This window comes from Peromyscus leucopus, chromosome X (genome assembly GCF_004664715.2).
Source record: "Peromyscus leucopus breed LL Stock chromosome X, UCI_PerLeu_2.1, whole genome shotgun sequence".
Taxonomy (NCBI): Eukaryota; Metazoa; Chordata; class Mammalia; order Rodentia; family Cricetidae; genus Peromyscus; species Peromyscus leucopus.
Genome location: NC_051083.1, coordinates 34420868 through 34440830, shown reverse-complemented (window position 1 = coordinate 34440830; position 19963 = coordinate 34420868). Strand labels below are relative to the sequence as shown.

General features: G+C 36.3%; 1 protein-coding gene across 3 annotated transcripts in view; it reads left to right on the top strand.

The window, feature by feature from the left end:
• Bclaf3 (BCLAF1 and THRAP3 family member 3) overlaps nt 1-19963 on the top strand; it is a 67933-nt gene that overhangs the window by 26732 nt on the left and 21238 nt on the right. For all 3 annotated transcript variants that reach the window (XM_028873238.2, XM_037199405.1, XM_028873239.2), the window contains exons 5-10: nt 916-1091; nt 2771-2885; nt 3896-3959; nt 5467-5582; nt 12467-12572; nt 13936-14031. In XM_028873238.2, the coding sequence (XP_028729071.1) occupies nt 916-1091; nt 2771-2885; nt 3896-3959; nt 5467-5582; nt 12467-12572; nt 13936-14031 (673 nt within the window). The remainder of the gene's footprint in view (nt 1-915; nt 1092-2770; nt 2886-3895; nt 3960-5466; nt 5583-12466; nt 12573-13935; nt 14032-19963) is intronic.

Sequence of the window (19963 nt, the reverse complement as noted above, 5' to 3'; positions counted from 1 at the left end):
GGAAGGGATCTTAGCAGGTCCTATATAAAAGATAAAAGTTAGGTTTTGAAAGAAGAAATGGAGCTTAAATCCTTATGTCTGTGTGGGATCCCAGGAGACAGATGACTTGATGTGATTCTTACTGTGGTTGCAACATGACTAAATTTAACTGACTAGATTATTCTCCAAGATAGAGGAAATGAGGCTATAATGTGTGTGTGTGTGTGTGTGTGTGTGTGTGTGTGTGTGTGTGTGTGTGTGCGCGCGCGCGCATGTATGCACGCACGCACATGTGCATGCATGATGTGTGAATACTGGCACACATGTGCCATGGCAGGTATGACCATGGCAGGTATGCACATGGCAGGCAGAGGACAATTTTGGGGAGTTGTTTCTTTCCTTCTACCATGAGTTCTAGGGATCAAACTCAGGTCATCAGGCTTGCATGGCAGGTTCTTTTACCTGGTGAGCCATCCTGATGGCCCACAGTTAATATCTTAATAAATTTAGTTTCAAAACACAATTCTAAGGTTCTCCTTACTTACAGTGAGAGAGAATTTTTGTAAAGCCAAGTTTTTAGGTTTGATAACAACTTTTAAAGTATGGAAAATATGGTAGTGGTTCAAAGTGGTTGTTTACAATATTTTGACAATATTGAAGTAGAAAAATAGTCTGATTATTTCTTGTATATTAGGTGACTTTAATGCCATGTGTTTGAAGGAAAAATTCACGTAGATTTATTATTTGAAAAGAGTTTAGGACCATTTATCTATACTTATCTTCCACTCATGCTTAGTTTTATAGCATGTAATTTAGTGCCTAAGTTATGACAGAATAAATAAAAATATTTTTAATGTTAAGGTATCTTAATTTTTAACAAATTCCATCCTTAGCTAAACAGTTTCAAATTTAATTAAACATCTCAAATTATTTTAGGTCTACTTCTGGATATTCTGCAGAAAGACAGCTATCACATGATTTGGTTGCTGTTGGCAAGAAAAATGACAGTTTTCATCCAGTATTTCAGCATCTTGACTCACCTCAGAATCCTGAAAACAAACCTACAGAAGAATTTGCTCAGGAAATTATAGCACTAATCCATGAAGTTAAAGGTTGGTATAGTTTACCGAACATTATATCTAGCACAAAAATAATGTACCAACTTTTACAAGGTATAAATATCTTTGATGTAGTTTAATTGTAATTAATATTCCATTTTAAGTAGGTCTAAGTTAGGAAATCTTTTGGAAAGAGTACCAGACATTCATTCAAGCCTAGTTGTTTTTTTATGTATTTTCAATAACTTTCTGCTTCAAGTACTAGTGGAGTACAACTCATTAGTTAGTAAAAGATCAGCCTGATCCAAACAACAGGCATATTGAGAGCCTAACAAAGGAGGAAGAAGCAACAAAACACATATAAATCCCAGATAATCTAGAAGTTAGGTTATTTTATGATATCACAACCCTCCCCCAGGGCCTTCCTAGGACTTTGTGCCATAAGCTTGTTGCTGTGTGATCAGTGGAAGATTTCATTCTTTGTGACATCAAAGAGTTCATTAGGGCTTTAAAGATTTGCAGTAAAGTTTTGCTTTTGATAATTTTTCACTAATTAGAAAAGCAGTGATGTAAAACAACTTTCCCTAGTAGTGCTGCATAAATTGTAGATATTCTAAACAACAGATTTTCAAGACTGTCAAAATTTTATTTGCTTTATTCTTTACCTTCATGACACATATTTTTAAAATAATTATTGGGCTGAAGAGATATCTCAGCAGTTAAGAGTACTAGCTGCTCTTAAAGAGGCTGCAGGTTCCCAGCACCCACGTGGCTGCTTACAGACTTCTTTAACTCCAGTTCTAGTCTTCTTTTGGACTCTGCACACAAGTCATATACATGGTGCACATACATACAGGCAAAACACTCAATACACATAAATAATACTTTTAAAAACTATTTTATCTGCTATCCTTTAAGTGAAGGTGTGTATATTTTGAACGAGGTAGTTTGGGGCTGAGGGTTTAGTTCAGTATTAAAGCAGTTTTCTGAGACTGTGCAAGACCCTGAGTTTGATCCCCCCAAACTTGAGAAAATATGAATAAAAAATAAAGTATACAGTTTGTCGGGAACAGTTCATACTCTCAGCTCCAACCCTTTTTCCCAAAGAAAGTATAGTTTTCAGAAAGTATGGTAGTATTTTACAGAAGAGAGTGTTTTAGAACAAGACTAGTGAATTAGGAGAGAAGATTGCTTGCATAACATTGGGACCAATTAAGTGTATTCTCCTTTCTGTACTATTAAGAGCTTGCAGCATAGCTAATTTTAGAATGTCTATGAATTGAAGTTAATGTAAAAGTGAAATGATGTTGGAAGGCACCCTATGGTATTTAAACAGAACATTCAGCATTTGTTCAGAGATTATTTTGGTTAAATTGTTAGTTGATATAATTTTCACTGTTGTTGAACTGTAGAGTGTCTTTCTTACATTCTGGATAGAGTGTGCTCTTCCAATGGAGAATGATTCTCACTTTGACAGTGTCATTCTTCTATTCAAGAAAGCAAACATGGCAGATAGGAAGAAAATCTTTCAGTTCATAAGTCAAGTTTTTTAAAACTCTTGTTTGGGTTTAGAAAAGCATCTGAGCAGTACAAGTTAATATGCAAATGAAGTTTGGGTCCTGTTTCTTTTCAAAGGAGAACAATTTGGCCCCTTCTTGATCTTGAGCTGTATAGAATCGTTTTAATGGCAGTCAGTTTCACGTTGACATGGAGCTATTTGTTTCCTTTTCCAGCAAGTTGTTTTGCAGCATCTGATGTTACTTTAAATGAGCGTTTCTCAAGAATACATAACAGACATGGTGCAGATGTCAATCAAATGAATTTGAATTCAGATCCAGAATTTCACAGGTAATGATTAATTACTGTCTTTCCATTTACCTCATGAAAATAAACCTCAGAATAGACTGGGAAAGGTCCAGCTTTCTAAGCTTGTGTTCCTGGGTGTGGTATAGACTCTAGGGGTGTACTTTGTACATAAAAAAACAAGATCAGTGTAAGTAGTTACTGGACCAGTACACATCGATGAAGTAGGTTGCATTAACGTCATTGACTAACACTGTTTGAACGTTGGGACTTTTAAAATATTTACCTACCTTTGATTCTGCTGTGTCTATATTAGTTGCCTACTGAAGTTAACATTGGAAGATTGGTTAAGCCATTGAAATCAGTTACTTTTTTTTTTTTTTTTTTTTTGATTTTCGAGACAGGGTTTCTCTGCGTAGCTTTGCGCCTTTCCTGGAGCTCACTTGGTAGCCCAGGCTGGCCTCGAACTCACAGAGATCCGCCTGGCTTTGCCTCCCGAGTGCTGGGATTAAAGACATGCGCCACCACCGCCCGGCTGAAATCAGTTACTTTAAGTGATCACAAATGATTGTTTTGTGGTCTGAGGAAGAAAGAATGCCTTCTGCTGGCATTTGTCTCAGCATAACTGGAATACTAAATTGAATCAATGTTATAATGTTGTGTATCACCAAAATACAGTTTGAGGTCACAGTTTCTAGTAATTAGAGAAGCACCAAAACTTCCCTATAGTGTGGTTCATAGGATATGTATGACCTAGTAGGTCGCCATACAGGTGAAAACCTAGCATGGTGGCATATGACATTAATCCCAATACTTGGGAGACAGAGGGAGGCAGATCTCTGAGTTGAAGGCAATAAGTTTCAGAACAGCCAGGGCTTCATTAGAAAAAAAACAAACTAACAAAATAATTGAAAACCTGCCAACAGTAGGCTTCTTTTGCTTTCTTCAAGACCTACTGTTTTTATTCCAAATTCTATTCTGTAATAAAACAATCAAGGTATCAGTGCATACGATAATTAGCATAATTATCTAATTATTTGCTTTTATTATTTTAGGAGAATAGATTTGTCTTTGGCTGATCTTCAGAATAAACAGACTATGGTATACGAACCAGATAAGGTAAGTGAATACAATTATATTGATATAGTAGCAGGAAAAGGGTTTGTGATAGGGTCCAGAAAGGAGTTAAAAGTGTATGAAGAAAGGCTGATATCTAGGAATCTAAAATTGAAAAGGTGTAGTCTCCAAGTGACTGATTGCAGTCCAGGATGGAGTTAAAATACCAAAAAAAGACAAAAATTTTCTTTGAGATTATTAAGGATAACAACTTCGAAAAGTTGATTTAAAAATCACATTTAAGGGCGGTCATGGCCCACCTTTAATGCCAAACATTTGGGAGGCAGAGGCAGGTGGATCTCTTGAGTTCGAGGCCAACCTGGTCTACAAAGCTAATTCCAGGACAGCCAGGGCTGTTACACAGAGAAACCCTGTCTCAATTTTTTTTTAAAAAATAATTACATTTAATACTCATCCCCAGACTCTTCAGTGTAAAGCTTATAGAAAATACGATTGGTAACCATTTTTTTCAAATCTGGCACATGGAAAAATTTTTAATTGTATGTGAAAGAAATGCAAAGGAACCTGTAGCATTTGGTGATGCCCTGCTGTTTGCTGTAGAATTTAAGAATGATTCTGTGGAATATAAACTAGCAAAATAATGAAAATAATACTAAATTTCTCCATTGTCATGTATGTGACTCCTACCCAACACCTCCCCTTCCCACCTTCTCTTACTTTACTGATTAGGAAGACTGTCATGACTAACCAGGTTGTAAGACAAATCTTTAAAAGCATGTCAAATTCTAAATGAATTGTTAATTTTTCCTTTGAGACTGTTTCTGTAGTGAAGAGATTTTAATGTATTTTTGATAGACTGTATAAGTAATTTTTTACTTACAAAGTTTTTATTAATACAGATAGCTTACTTTATTGAATGATACTTTGAGAAAATTTCTAACTATCTTTGTAGTCAAATTACAGAAAATTTTAAGTCTTAAAAAATCCATAATTCCTGTTGTATAACATGGTACATTTTAACAGTCTATCAGATGCAATTCAATATGCTTTTTTCATAATCCACAATATCTCTTTTATGTAAAAGTTCTAAATTCCCCCCATGGCCTTTTACAATTGGAGTTTTTAAATTTTGAATTTTTTTCAGTAAATGTTTTCCATATTCCATATATCATTTATTAATTTTAATGGCTATAACCATTTGTTTTGATTTGATTTATTTACCATAACTTACTGGATCTCTTTTCTTCCCTTTAAATTATTTTTACATTTAAGTTGTTTCCTTTTTGTTGTTTTAAATAGTTTTAAAGAGGCAGCCTTTTCTTTTGAATAGAATCCCAGAAGTAGGATTCCTGGTTCAATATTAAGAACTTTTCTAACGTCATTTGAACTTTTCTAACATCAATTGTGTCTCAAACTATATTAGTTTATAATACCATTAGCAGGATGAGTATAAAATAATTAGGGTCTTTTAATTAAGGTTCTTGTTAGAAATGGTCTCTGTGCAACTAACAGTAATGTGAACGGTTTGTATTCTGTCAAAATCCCTCAGACTCTGGTCAAAGTAATAGATCCAAATGACCTACGACATGACATTGAAAGGAGGAGAAAAGAGCGGTTACAGAATGAAGATGAGAACATTTTTCACATGGCTAGTCCTACAGAGAGGTAATCAGTAAATGAAAAATAGCCTGCTATCAGGGAGCTTTTGGTTTCAGCAGTTTTTACATTTTTGTGTGATTAATGTTAGTCTAGGGATTTGAGTCTTCAGATCCATTTTATGTTTATTAAAATATTTCAGTTGTTCATTGGTTATCACAAAGTTTGATTTAAACATCAAAAACAGTGGAGTGGGTGAATATTTGAGGTCTTTGTAATTCTAGAGAAGAGTATAATAGCTGTTTGAGTATTAGCAGGAGCCAGGACTTTATAGACTGTTCAGCTCAAGCAGATTGAAACTCTTAATAGGTGTGGACCCTTAGATTCTGACTTAGTTTGAATGACTACAAAATTTTGAGGTCAGTACAATTCTCTTTGGGAACTCTTCTTGGATCTATGAAGTAGGCATGTGTAATAGAAGAGGTGGAAGCAGCCAGGAGTGGTGGGGCACACCATCAATCCTAGCGCTCTGGAGGCAGAGGCAATCCTGTCTCAGAAACAAAACAAGACCAAAAAAGAAAAAAGAACAGCAGAGGGAGACCTCAATTTGAATCCCATTGACTCTGCCCATTTCCAAACTGTCAACAAATTTCATCAATCTTTAGGAATCTCTCCATACTATAATGATAAGACCAGGTTATTCTTCAGGGGTGCTATACTATTAAGTCACTGGTGTCTTAAGTTATGCCATGTATAGCAAAGAGATCATCATCATCATATCACGTTTTTGTATTCAACCTCACACCTCTTTGCAGGGGTCTTTAGTCATCTAAATTGGCCCCAGTCTACCTCTAGTTCTGAGAACTGGTGGAACCTATGGCAACTATGTGACCCCATATGATTCTGAGGAGTAATTGAATGAGATAATTTCTAGTTTGGGCAAGAGTCCTTAATCAATTTGAATCTCTTCAGAAGCAGGGATATGAATAGAAAGAGATAGTGCTAATTGTTTTTCCATAATCCTTAGTATCAATTCTTAAAACATTTAAATATTTGACTAGATTTTTAAATGAACTCCAAAACTAACTAGCCTTAGTCAAAATATGTGGAGCTTGTTTTAACTGGACTTGATTGTGATAGTAAGTTTGGGACTGATTAAAAGATAGTGAAACTATGTGGTTTGGCATATAAAACAATTGGAATATATAAAAATTTTGTCCTTTGTTGGGCAAAAGTCACCATTTTCATAATATGATATGCTTAACACATGGTATTACTGTGTTTCAAGTAACAAGCTGTCTATTGTGTTTTTCTTGGCTGAAAAAGCTTTAGAAACACAGTGTACCAAGAAATAGATTTATTAAACATTTATGATGATATCTATATCATAAATGCTCCTGGGTATATCTTTACCCTTTGAGATGATTAGAGCTTGAATGCTGGCATTCTACTTGGGTTCAGTGCCCAGCTCTAAGAATCCTTGCTTTGTAAATGATTTGGGGTAGGCTACCTAGCCTCTGTTTCCTCATCTGTGAAATAGGAGTGAGAACTGTGCTTACCGCATACTGGTGATCAGGATTAAGTAAAATGTAGCTGGCTAGTGTTAAGCTTGTTAATGTTAGCTTTGAGGACAATGTTGTAGCATGAAACATGAGAATTTTTTAAAAATTTCAGTATTCTTTGCCATAAAATTCACCCTTTATAAGTAAGTGATTGAGTTGTTTTTATTATATTCACCGAGTTGTATAAGAACCACTTATCTCAAAAATATTTTGTCACTCCAGAAAGAAACAGTGTACCCAGCTATGGAACCCCACCCATCATTTTTTTCCCTTCCCTGGCAACCACTGTTACATAGTCTGTGGATTGGCTATTCTCAACATTTCATATACATGCAGTAATATAATGTTTGGCTTTTTGTGACTTCTTATTTTATGTAGCATGTATTAAAAGTTTATCCATGCTATAACACAAAGATTTCTTTTATGGCTAAATAATGCTCCATTGTATGGATGTGTTACATGTTGTTTATCCATTTATCAGTTGATGGACTTTTGATTTGTTTCCACTTTTTGGTTATTGTGAATAAATAGTGTTGTGAACATTTTGTGTGCAAGTTTTTGTGTGGTCATGTCTTCATTTTTATTAACTATATACCCACATGTAGAATTGAGGAGTTAGGTGGTTATTGCCAAACTGTTTTCCAAAATGACTACATCATTTTACACTCTACCAGCAATGCATGAGAGGTTCAGTTGTCCATACCTGTGGAGTTCTTTGTGGTTTTTTTTGTTTTTTTTTTTGTTTTTTTTTTGCTTTTACTTTTTTAAATGATACCAGATCTAGGGAGATTGCTCAGTGTGTAAAGGTGCCCTGTTGTCAAGGCTCTGGAACCCATGTGGAAGAAAAAAGCTGAATCCCACATGTAGTTCTCTGACCTGCACATGTGTATCATAGCAGGGGCATGCACACATTTACACATGAATATATACACCTATACAAACACACAGTCCAAATAAACATGAAATTTATAATTTTTAAATGATGTAGAATTGCTCATCTTTGACTCAGTTCAATTTCCTTATTAAAGTAAAATTTATCCTTTTATCCTAGAAATGAAGTTTGCCCGATGAAGTTTGGTTTCATTTTTACTTAAGTAAATTCCAATATGTTTCTAGAGAAATTCAGATAAAGCATAATGTCTTAAATCATAGGATTGGCTGGGTGGCAGTGGCACACACTTTTAATCCCAGCACTCGGGTGGCAGAGCCAGGCGGATCTCTGTGAGTTCCAGGCCAGCCTGGTCTACAGAGTGAGTTCCAGGAAAGGCACAAAGCTACATAGAGAAGCCCTGTCTTGAAAAACCAAAAAAAAAAAAAAAAAAAAAAAAAAAAAAAAAAAAAAAAAAAACCATAGGATTTAGTGATTTCCTCCTACGGAATCTCAATTAACATGTAAGTTATGTGAAGGTTATCTGTGTTTCTTCACTATATTTCATTGCCTTATTTGTTGAGTGCGTAAAGACTTTATAGAGCAGTGGACTGGGCCGATGATACTTTAGCTGTAAGGCATCTCTATCTGGATTACTGTTCCTTAATGTCTTGGGATCCTTTGCCAGCAAGCTTAATTCTTTGGCATTCCATACAATGTACACGACCTTGCTGTTCTTGTTGGGTCCTCAGTATGACCAATATCTTACCTTGATGTCTCCAGGTCTTACTATGTCTTCCAAGTCTTCTGACACATGATTTCTCCTTCTTCTAACCAGAGTTACTAAGTCCTCTACAATGTAATTGAGATGTGTTATATAGGTCTGGGCTATGTGTAAATATGAAGCTTAAAAATTATATCAGTGAACTTCAAAAGTACATGAAACTATCAAAACCTTATTTTTCTCTAGGGAACTTATGGGGAAAGATGGTTTATACTAAACTAGGGTGAACTTCATAAAGGTCTTTTCATATACAGGAGATAAATAATTTCCTTGTTGTTAAGTGACATTTCTATGTATTGGGGACACAAAGCTCTTGACTTCTTGGCACTTGGAACTTTAATGGTAGGAGAAAAAAAATGTCAGTGGAATGGTAGGTTAAAAACTAAGGAAGAAATGGAAATTCAGCAGGAAGAGTGACTTGTGTGATACGGTTTTACAATTTTAGTGGGCATATGAATCGATTGAAGGAGTCAGCCAGCTACATCATACCTAAGAGTGTAATACTTCAAAACAGGGAACCAGATGCAAAGATGTTAAGGCAAAAACATGTTTCTTCCTGGCTAAAGACTAGAATTATGTCTGGTAGAGTTACAGTAAAGTAGAAAGAGGAGAGGGAGACTGGGGAGATGGCTCAGTGGGCAAAGCACTTGCTGAACAAGGCTTACCTAGATTTAGGTCCTCAGAATAATCCTATTATGCTCCTACTGGGAGACAGGAGACAGAGGCCAGGTACCTGGAGGCTTGTGGACTAACCTGAAAGCAACAGTGAACAAACAAGAGACCTGGTTCCCAGCAAGGTGGAAGGTGAAGAATGATACCCTAAGTCATCATCTGACTCTCATATATGCCCTGTAGCACATGTGTGCCTGCACCTACATAAACTTAGAGATATGTAAAAGTATACAAGGCATACAAAAGGTTAAAAGTTAGTAGATGAGGCCTAATCATGAAGCACTTTGAAGGACAAGAAGATTATTTTACAGTGAATGAAATTAGAAACATTTAAGGTTCTAACTAAGGAAAAGACATAATCTCTTAAATTTTAAAAGGATTACTATAGCTGCAGGATAGAAAATGGGCTGTAAGAATTATAGAAAAAAATCGTATTTTATGGCTTATTTCACTTTCATAATGCTTAAGTTTCATTCATGTCATGTTTTATGTCAATGTTTCTTTCCTTAAAAACTTCATTTTAAGGCTGGAATAGTCTTTGGATATACCATATTGTATTTACCTGGTTGTTTGTTTTTTAATGGATATTTGTGGGTTTTCTACCGTTTGCCTTTTATAAGTAGTGCTGTTAGGAACACTCAAGTATTCTGTCTTTTTATTGTAGCCTTTCTATTTTAGTGAATATAAGATAGCATCTCACTGTGGTTTTGATTTGCATTTCCCTAATGATTAATGATGAAATTTTTTCGTAGGCTTTTTGGCCATTTATATGTCTTATGTGGAGAAATTTTTCTTCAAATCCTTTGCCCATTTTTTGTAATCAAAGTCTTTATTGCTGAGGTATAATAGTTGGGAGGGTTGTTTTTGTTTTGAGACAGGGTCTCACTATGAAGTCCTGGCTGGCCTAGAACTCACTATGTAACTCATGCTGGCCTCAAACTCATAGAGACCAATCTACTTTGCTTCCTAAGTGCTGCGATTAAAGGCATGATACCACACCTGGATAAAAAGAGTTCTTTACTATTCTCCAGGCCAGTGAGAGGGTTCAATGAGTAAAGGTACTTTTACCAAACTTGACATCCTGAGACGTACATATTTTCCTTTGACCTCCACGTGTGTGATTTGGCTCATCTACACAAAATAATAAAATATAGTAACATGTTAAGAGTTCTTGATGTATTCTAGATACTACAGTCGGAGTGTTACTTACTGGAAATGCTTGTGACCAGAAATGATTCAGATCTTAGATTATTTGGAGTACCTGCATATATATAATCAGCTACTGTGGGTAGAAGGGCCCCATAACTAAACATGAAATTCATTTATGTTCTTTCATTCATATACAGAAGGAAATTTTATACAGTATTTTAATGTGCCTGTTTTTTGACTGTGACTTGTCTTATATGGTCAGGTGTAGAATTTTTCTTCATGTTGGTTCTCAGAAGGCTTCAGATTTTGGAGCATTTCAGATTTTCATTTTAGGGATTTTTCAACCTGTATTTCTTTATTGGATATGTTTTGCAAAGAGAATTTTTAAAACATAAGGCATTTGTAATTTTGCCAAATAGAAATGAGCACTTCTAATATTTAGTCTATTTTTGATGTTTATCTTTTTTATACGCATATATGTGTGCTTTTTAAGTACTGAAATTATCCTCAATGTATAGTTTTGCAGTTACACACTGCTATTTTGACTTAGTATTACATCACAAACATTTTATCAGGGCAGCAGTTTTCTGACCATTTAAGAGACCCTGTAGTCTTATTTTGTGTCAGGTTCTGGGGTCAGCGATGGGACCACAAATAAACCATCCATGGTGGTATTCAAAGCTTATTCCATTAAACACACAGGTATTAGCAGTAGCTACAAATAGGAGAGATAGGTGTTAGGACCTCTAAATGCTGTATGTGTCACAGTAGGGTTATCTATTCTACCTCAGAGGAGTTTAGGAAATTTTTGGACAAGGTATGAATGGAGCCAAACTTTGAAGTTAATCTAAGTGGAAGAAAATGATCACAGAAGGAATTGCAGGTACAAAGTTATGGAAGCAGGAAAGATCATGGTATGTTCTGGGAACTATATATACACGGTTAATTATTTAAAGTTCAATATGTGTGTTTGGGAGGTTGGAGGAAAGCAGGTAGTAAGGCCATAAACAGCCAGGGCATAAAAGACATGGGAAGTCATGAAGACTGAATTTTATCCCATACAAAGTTCATAGGAGGGGCTGAAGCAAGGCAGTTGGCTCCCTAAGGAACAGGCCCTGTAGAAGACATAGGAAAGATTTTAAGGAGTGTTGCAGGAGCCAGGTGGTGGTGGTGCACACCTTTAACCCCAGCACTTGGGAGGCAGAGCCAGGTAGAGATCTCTGTGAGTTCAAGGCCAGCCTGGGCGACAGAGCGAGATCCAGGACAGGTGCCAAAACTACACAGACAAACCCTGTCTCGAAAAATCAAAAAAAAAAAAAAAAAGAAAGAAAAGAAAAGAAAAAAGAAAAAGAGTGTTGTGGGGAGATGTGGGATATGACAAGGAAAGGAATTGCCAAAAGCTATAGAAATGAGCCTTCCAGGATCTTCTTACCAAGCAGACCTGGGAGAGCCCATTGTGACCTCAAGATCCCTCACATTGTGAGGAGCTGGGAGGGAGCCTGTCCTTTGCAGTTTTGCCAGTGAGGCGACCATGTTCTAGTCTCCCACCTTACCTCTGAAAAATGGGCTGGATCATAAGCCATTGATACTTCTGCCAAGAATCTCAGGAAGTAGGGGTGGGGGAGGCAGTGATACTTTTTCCTGAGGGGGTGGAAACTTACATATATCAGCTACAACCTCCAGGAATTCTGTCCTTGGACCTCAGAGTGAGACTCCTAGTACAAGGAATGTTGTTTTTCCTCTATTGCTAACTTCCAGCTTAGTTAAATAATGCTTGTTGAAAACATCAGTCTTAATGACTGTCATTTATAATTTTAGTAGTGACAGATCATTGAAATTTTACTGTTGTGTTATGTGTCTCAAGTTTTTTTCTCTTTAACTGATTAAAGTAACAAGATTCTTTCTTTCCCTTTATTAGGAATCATCAGTGTCCCAGTTCTTCAAAGGTGAAGACTATTCGTGCTGATGGATTTCAAAAGCCTCCACATTTTATAAAATCAAATTTTATTCAGAAACCTTACATAGTAAGATTGGAGTTTCAAGTTTTTCATTTTTGTGCATTATAAATATATATACATATATACATACTTTTCAAAGTGCTTGTAATTTTATTATGTGTTATAACAGTGTTGAGGCTTAAAAGAATTTATGACAGAAGAAAGCTCTTCTCTTGATTTAGTAGAAATTTCATTTGTTATAGCACTAATTTTCTTAAATGTTTTGGTAACAACTTCATTAAAATAGGACTTACACACTATAAAGTTCATTTATTTCAGGTGTATAATTTGGTGATTTTTAGTAATTCTTCAAGATGTGTTGTTGTCATCACTGTAGTCCAGTTGTTGGACTTAAGACAGGATTTCACTTGGTTGCTCAGGCTAAGCAGTGGAACTTGCTGTACACTCCAGGCAATCCTACACTTTGTAACCCATCTTCCTTCACGCCCTGAATGCTGGGATTACAGGCATATGCTACCATGCCTGCATACGATATTGTCATTACCCAGTAAGAGCTCTCATGCCTGCTTAATTATTACATGTTTCCATCCCCACAAAACCACTACTCTCTCGATTTTAAAGATTCGCTTATAGAATAGATCATGAAGTAATAGCCAACAGCTCTTCTGTAAGTGATGACTAAATGATGGGAGGCAGTTAGTTTGTAACATAATATTAGAAGTAATATCCCATTACTTTACCTTACGGTTATTACAAGAAGCAAGCTACTAGATCATGCCACAAAGAGAAGGATCATTGATGGAAATTATTAGGAGCCATGTCAGCAACTGCTTAGTACAATCCTCCCTCTGGCCAGACTCCACAGAAATGGATTAAGTAGAAGGTAATAAGACTATTGATTTTATAAATAGGAAACTGGAGAATGGATACCATCTTAATTGTTTCTGCTAGAGGATTCAGGTTCTCTGTAGTTAGATTGCTAATGTGGTTCTTTCTCTTATTTCTGGGCCTTCCCAAGAGATTATAAGAATATCACCTTCAGTCGATTAAAGTCTATGTTAGGCTAACTTGTCTACCAGCAGTGTGGAGAGTTTGTGGTTTTTCTTGGACAATAGACAACCTTTACCAAGTCCTAATGGCAATGGGTTTCTTTCTTTCAAAGATGCATACATGAGTCAATATTAGATTTATAGTCCACTTTCCAAAAGTTAATCATTGTGTTATACAGAGTGTTTTTTTTCACACTTCTCACAGGCGTGAATGAAACTGGCCCCTCACAAACTAGCATGGGTCATATGAGAGAAGAAGTATGTAAGCTCCATGCTCCCTGATTTGGGGTCTTATCTTCAAATATATGTCTTATTTGGTGAGAATAGTTTTTAAAGTAACCCTTAAGATATATTAACCCATATTAATACTTTTTATTCAGAATTATACTATGCAGAGAAAAGATGGCATTACTCAGAAGATATTTAGAGTTGAAGAAAATCATCAAAATAGAAGAGGCTCTAAAAGACCTTTCAAGGTACTGAGTGTTGTTTTTCATTTATGTCTGACCATGAGCTTATATATTGGAAGTAATGTTGCATTAGTAAATTAAAAGCTGTTTTTGTGGTATTTTAAACAATAGCTATAAACTAGTGTTTTGGTTTCTGTGAATATTTCTAGAATGTATACTTAATGATTACTAGTTTAATAGTGATGTTTAATGAGAATTTGACTTTGAATTTCATTTTTACTAGGGGAACCCTTTTTTCAAATAATAATGTAGCTGTTTCTAGAAATTACCAAAGATTTAAGACTTAGTAGGGCAGAGTAGATTCCATGTGTAAACATGTGGGCTGGGTCACTTCTCAAACTGTCCTAGGAGGTTGCTTGGAAATGTAATTAGCCCCAAGGAGAGTATGAGATGAGGGAGGGAGGGAGGTTTGTAGAATTGCTGGGAAAGTTTGCATAAGATTGGTTTATGTCTGACAAAACTAAAGATTCTGCCTTCTTCCCACCTCCAGTACAAAATAAGATCAAAACCGAAAATATTTATAGTCTTCTATGTCTACTATACTGGACAATATATAGGCAGAATTTAGTTTTCATCATTCATACAATTAATATTTGCTATTTTATGGTAAAGAAAAGTGAATAAATTGTATGTTATTTTAGTGTCTGTGAGGGTATGCACATATGTTCAGGCCCCTATGGAGGCCAGATGAAAGTATTAGATACTCTGGAACTGGAGTTGCAGGCAGTTGTGAGCTACCCAACTTGAGTGCTGGGAACTGAACTTGGGTCCTCTGGGAAGAGTGGCAAGTCCCATCTTCCCAGTCCCAGGAATAAAGTTTAAAGGTTTTGATTTATAGGTGTTTTTACTTAATATCTTTTCCCCTTCGCTTGTACTTGACATAATCACCATAAATCAAAAAAATAAACTTAGCTAATTACAACTTTTGAAGATATATTTTTAGTATGATAAATACCAAGAATTCATTTCAACTTCTTTTATCTTTTCTCTTCGTGTCTGTATGTGTTTGTGCATGCAGATGCACATGTACAAGCATTTGGAGACCAGACGTAGACGTTGGATGACTTCCTTAGTTGTCCTCCACTTTATTTTTCTTTTACTGATAAATTTTCTTCTTTGACAACTTTAGATGCATATATAATACATTCAGGTTACTTTTGCCCCAACTGTGTCTTTTACTCCCACCCGTCTGCCCCCTACTTTCTTATAAATGTGTTTTTGTCTTGTGTCCCACAGAGTTTAGGGGTGTATGTATGACTTTGGGTTTGAAACTATCCATTATACCACGGTGGGCTTATCAGTGGCAACATAACTGGGTACTATGCCTCCCCTTTCCCAGAATGTTAGTTTCTTTAGTGTGTATTAGTGTGCATTTCTATAGTGTGTGATAGGGCCTTATGGTCTTCTTTCCCATCTGTAGCTGACTATTAGATGTGCTAGTTTATGATTGCCTTGGTTGTATCATGCTTAGAAAATGGCATTCCCCAGCCCTTCTCATTATCTCACAGCTCTTACGTTCTTTCTCCCCACCCCTTTCCACAGTGTCACGCTGACCTAGCTTCCTTTTCTGTTGCTATGAAAAAGCACAGACCAAAATCATCTTTGGGGTAGAAAGGGTTTATTTGGCTCACAGGTTACAGTCATCATCAAGGGAAGCCAAGGCAGCAACTGAAGCAGAGACTGTGGAGGAATGTTACTTATTGGCTTGCTTTCCATGGTTTGCTTAGCTTACCTTCTTACACAGTTGAGAACCACCTGCCTACGGGCAGCACTACACAGTGAGATGGACCCTCCCACTTCAAACATTAATTAAGAAAATTCCCCACAGACATGCCACAGTCTCATCTGATGGATATAGTTCTTCAGCTGAGGTTCCATCCTTCCAGACGACCCTAGTCTGTGTCAGGTTGACATAAAAAAACCTGCCAGTACATCTTTGTCTACTCTTCACATAAACACATCAGTTACTATTAAACTGTGATGTTTTCTTTCTTGCTTATCTTTAAAATCTCATGTTAATGTAAAACACAAAGTTTAAAAGTCCCTGTTTGGACAGTTTTGTTCCCAGTACCCCCCTCCACTTTGATTTTGCCTGTATGCTGCTGTCCCTACTCCCTTAAAGCAACAGAGTCCACTGTCCACTCTTGGGCTTCCTGGATTCCATAGATAAAGAGTTGAGGCTAGAATCTGCACATAAGAGAGACCATGCATTGTCTTTCTGGGCCTGGATTACCTTGAATACGGTTTTTCTAGTTTCATCCATTTCCCTGCACTTTCCTTATTTTCATTTTTCTTCATAACTGAATAAAATGCCATTGTGTATGCATACTACAGTTTCATTATCCATTCATCAGTTAATGGATATCTAGGCTGATTCTGTTTCCTAACTATTGTGAATAGAGGTACCATGATTATGGATGTGCAAATGTCTCTGTAGTAGGATTTAAATTTCTTTGGAGTGGTATAGCTGGGTCATATGGTAATCTAATTTTTTTAAGAAACTCCAGACTGATTTCTAAAGTGGGTACACTAGTGTGCACTTCCACTGGTGTTGTGTAAATGGTCCCCTTTACCCACAACCATGCCAGTGTTTGTTGTCCTTTGTATCTTTAATGACACCCAGTCAGACTCGGGGGAGATGGACTCATAAAGTAGCTTTATTTTTTAAAATTTTATGTGTATGGGTACTTTCCATGCATGTATGTCTGTATTCCATGTGCATACAGTGCTTGTAGAAGCTAGAGAGGGTGTCAAATTCCGAAACTGGAGTTATAGGCAGTTGTGAGCTGCTGTGTGAATGCTGGGAATAGAACTGTGGTCTTCTGGAAGCCTTAACTGCTAAGCCCTTTCCAGCCCTTAAAATAGTTTTAAAATACATTTCCCTGATGACTAAGTATAGTGAACACTTTTAAAAGTGTTTTCTAGCTATCTGTATTTCTTCTTTTGAGAACCCTCTGTTGAGTGAGTCCCTTAGCCCATTTGGGTTGTTTGTTTTTAAGGAATTTAGATTTTTGAGTCCCTTCTATATTCTAGTTAGTAATTCTTATCAGATACATAACTGACAGATATTTTCCCTCATTCTATGGGCTGCCTCTTTATTCACTCAATGGTTTCTCATACTATGCAGAAGTTTTTTTTAGTTTCACCAGATCCCAGATATTAGTCATTGGCCTTATTTCCTATGCTATTAGTCTTATTCAGAAAATCTTTATGCGTATATGTTGAAAACCCTTAGACCTATATGTTGAAGTATACTCTTTACTTTCTCATTTAGCAGATTCAGGGTACCAGATCTTATATTGAGGTCTTTGATCCATTGGAGTTGACTTTTGTACAGGATGAGACATCAAAAAAAATTGAGAGATCTCTACTAGTGATGCATCTAAAGACCTTGGGGAAAAAAAAACAGAAAAAAAAAAACTGGACAAAATAGTAGAAGGGAAGAAATAATTAAAATCAGTGTAGAAATTAATGAAACAGGGACAAACAAAAATGCAAAGAATCAGTGAGACAAAGAATTTGTTCTTTGAGAAAATAAAGAAGATTGATAAATCCTTAGCCAGATTAACTCCAAGGAAGAGAACACTCAGATTAATAAAATTAGTTATGAATAGTGAGATATGAAAATAGGTATCAATGAAATGAAAGTCATAAGGACATACCTTGAAAACCTATATTCTACTAGAAGGAATGGATGAATTTCTAGATGCATATGACCTACCAAAATTAGACCAAGGTGAAATAATGTTAAAAAGACAAACCAGCTGGGAGGTGGTGGTGCATGCCTTTAACCCCAACACTTAGGAGGCTGAGGCAGGTGGGGCTCTGTGAGTTCAAAGCTGGCCTGGTCTACAGAGCAAGGTCCAGGACAGCCAAGGCTACACAGAGAAACTCTGTCTTGAAAAACAAACAAACAAAAAATGTAGTAATAAAAATTCTCACACCAAAATCCTCCAGTGCCAGATGATTTCATTGAAAAATTCTATTAGACCTTCCATGTTGCTGGAGAGCTTCTCTCCAGGTTCCACCAAGCCTCGCAGTCCCACAATCCAAGTATAAAATAATCACTCAGACGCTTATACTACTTATAAACTGTACGGCCGTGGCAGGCTTCTTGCTAACTGTTCTTATATCTTAAATTAACCCATTTCTATAAATGTATACCTTGCCACGTCGCTCGTGGCTTACTGGTACTTTACATGTTGCTTGTCCTGGCGGTGGCTGCAGTGTCTCCCCCTCCTTCTTTCTGTTTCCCCAATTCTCCTCTTTCCTTGTCCCACCTATACTTCTTGTCTGGTCACTGGCCATCAGTGTTTTATTTATATAGAGTGATATCCACAGCACTTCCAAAAAATTAACACCAGTACATTCAAATTATTTTATAAAGTAGAAAAGGGATGCTTCTAAACTTTTTTTACAAAGCCAGTATTGTCCTGATACCAAACTGGACAAAGACAGCAACAACAAAAATAAAAGAAAAATAAAGCTCAATCTACCTGATGTACATAGAAGTAAAATAAAATATATCAGTAGTTGCATATTTTCTGAATTAAATAAAAAATGTGTTTGTCTTAGTCACGTTGCCTTCATTCCAGTGATACAGGGATAGTTCAAAATATGGAAATCAATAAATGTAATTCACTGCCTAAATGAATACAAAGATAGAAATCACATGACCAGTGGAGCCCTTCATGATTAAAGTCATGGGGTTCGTGTTCCTGGAGAGATAGCTCAGCAAAGATCACTCATTACTCTTGGAGAAGACTCAGGTTTGGTTTCCAGCACCTGGTAGTTTACAAACATTCATAACTCCACTTCCAGGGGATTCCGTTCCATTTTCTGGCCTCTGTTGGCACTGTATTCATGTAGTGCACATATCCACATTCAGGCAAAACAAATCTAAAAAAATAAGTCATGAAGAGGTTAGAGATGTTGGGAACATACCTCAACATGATAAAGGTTTTATGTCACAAACCTAGCCAGCTTCATCATAAATGAAGAAAAACCCAAAGCATTCCTACTAAGATCAGGAACAAGGCAAGGCACTGCCATTCTGTATAATGCTTGAAATCGTCACTAGAGCTGTAAGACAAAAGGGATACACATAAGAAAAGTCAAATGAGTCCTTTTTGCAAATGATAGGATTAGAGACTCTAGATATTCCATCAAAATAAACCTCGAAGAACTGAGAAAACACTTTGGTGAGGTGACAGAGTATAAAATTAATATGTAAAATTTAGTAGCCTTCCTGTATACCAATGACAAACATACTGAAGAAATCGATAAAATCTCATTCAGAACACTACACACAGAGAATACCTGAGAATAAACTTAACTAAAGAAACAAAAACAATTCTAAGACAATGCTGGAAACAGTTGAGGAAGACACGAGAACATGGAAAGAGCTCACATGCTTATGGATCAGAAGATTCAGTAGTGTGAAAATCACTGGCCTTCCAAAGGCAATCTGTAGATTCTTGGGACATTTGTCATAAACGTAGAAAAGACAATCTTAAAATGTATATAGAAGCACAAAAGACCCAAGGATAACCAAAACAACTGAACAAAAAGAATAGTGTAGGAGGTATCAACATATATAATTTCAGGCTGTACTACAGATCCATAGTAATAAAACTAGCATGGTACTTGTAAAAAAATAAACACAGATCAATGGAATAAAGAACCTGAATATAAGTTCATGCTAAAAGATACCAAAAATAAACACTGCAGAAAAACAATAGCTTACAACAAATGGTATTGGGAAACTTGAGCATCAAAATGTAGAAGAATGAAACTAGATCCACCTTACTTTCTGAAAACAGTGTCTCATTGAACCAGGAACTCAACAATTCACATAGGCTGGCTTGCCATTAAACTCCAGGGATCTGCCTATCAGTACCTCCCTAGCGCACCCCCATCCCTGGCATTTATAGTCAGG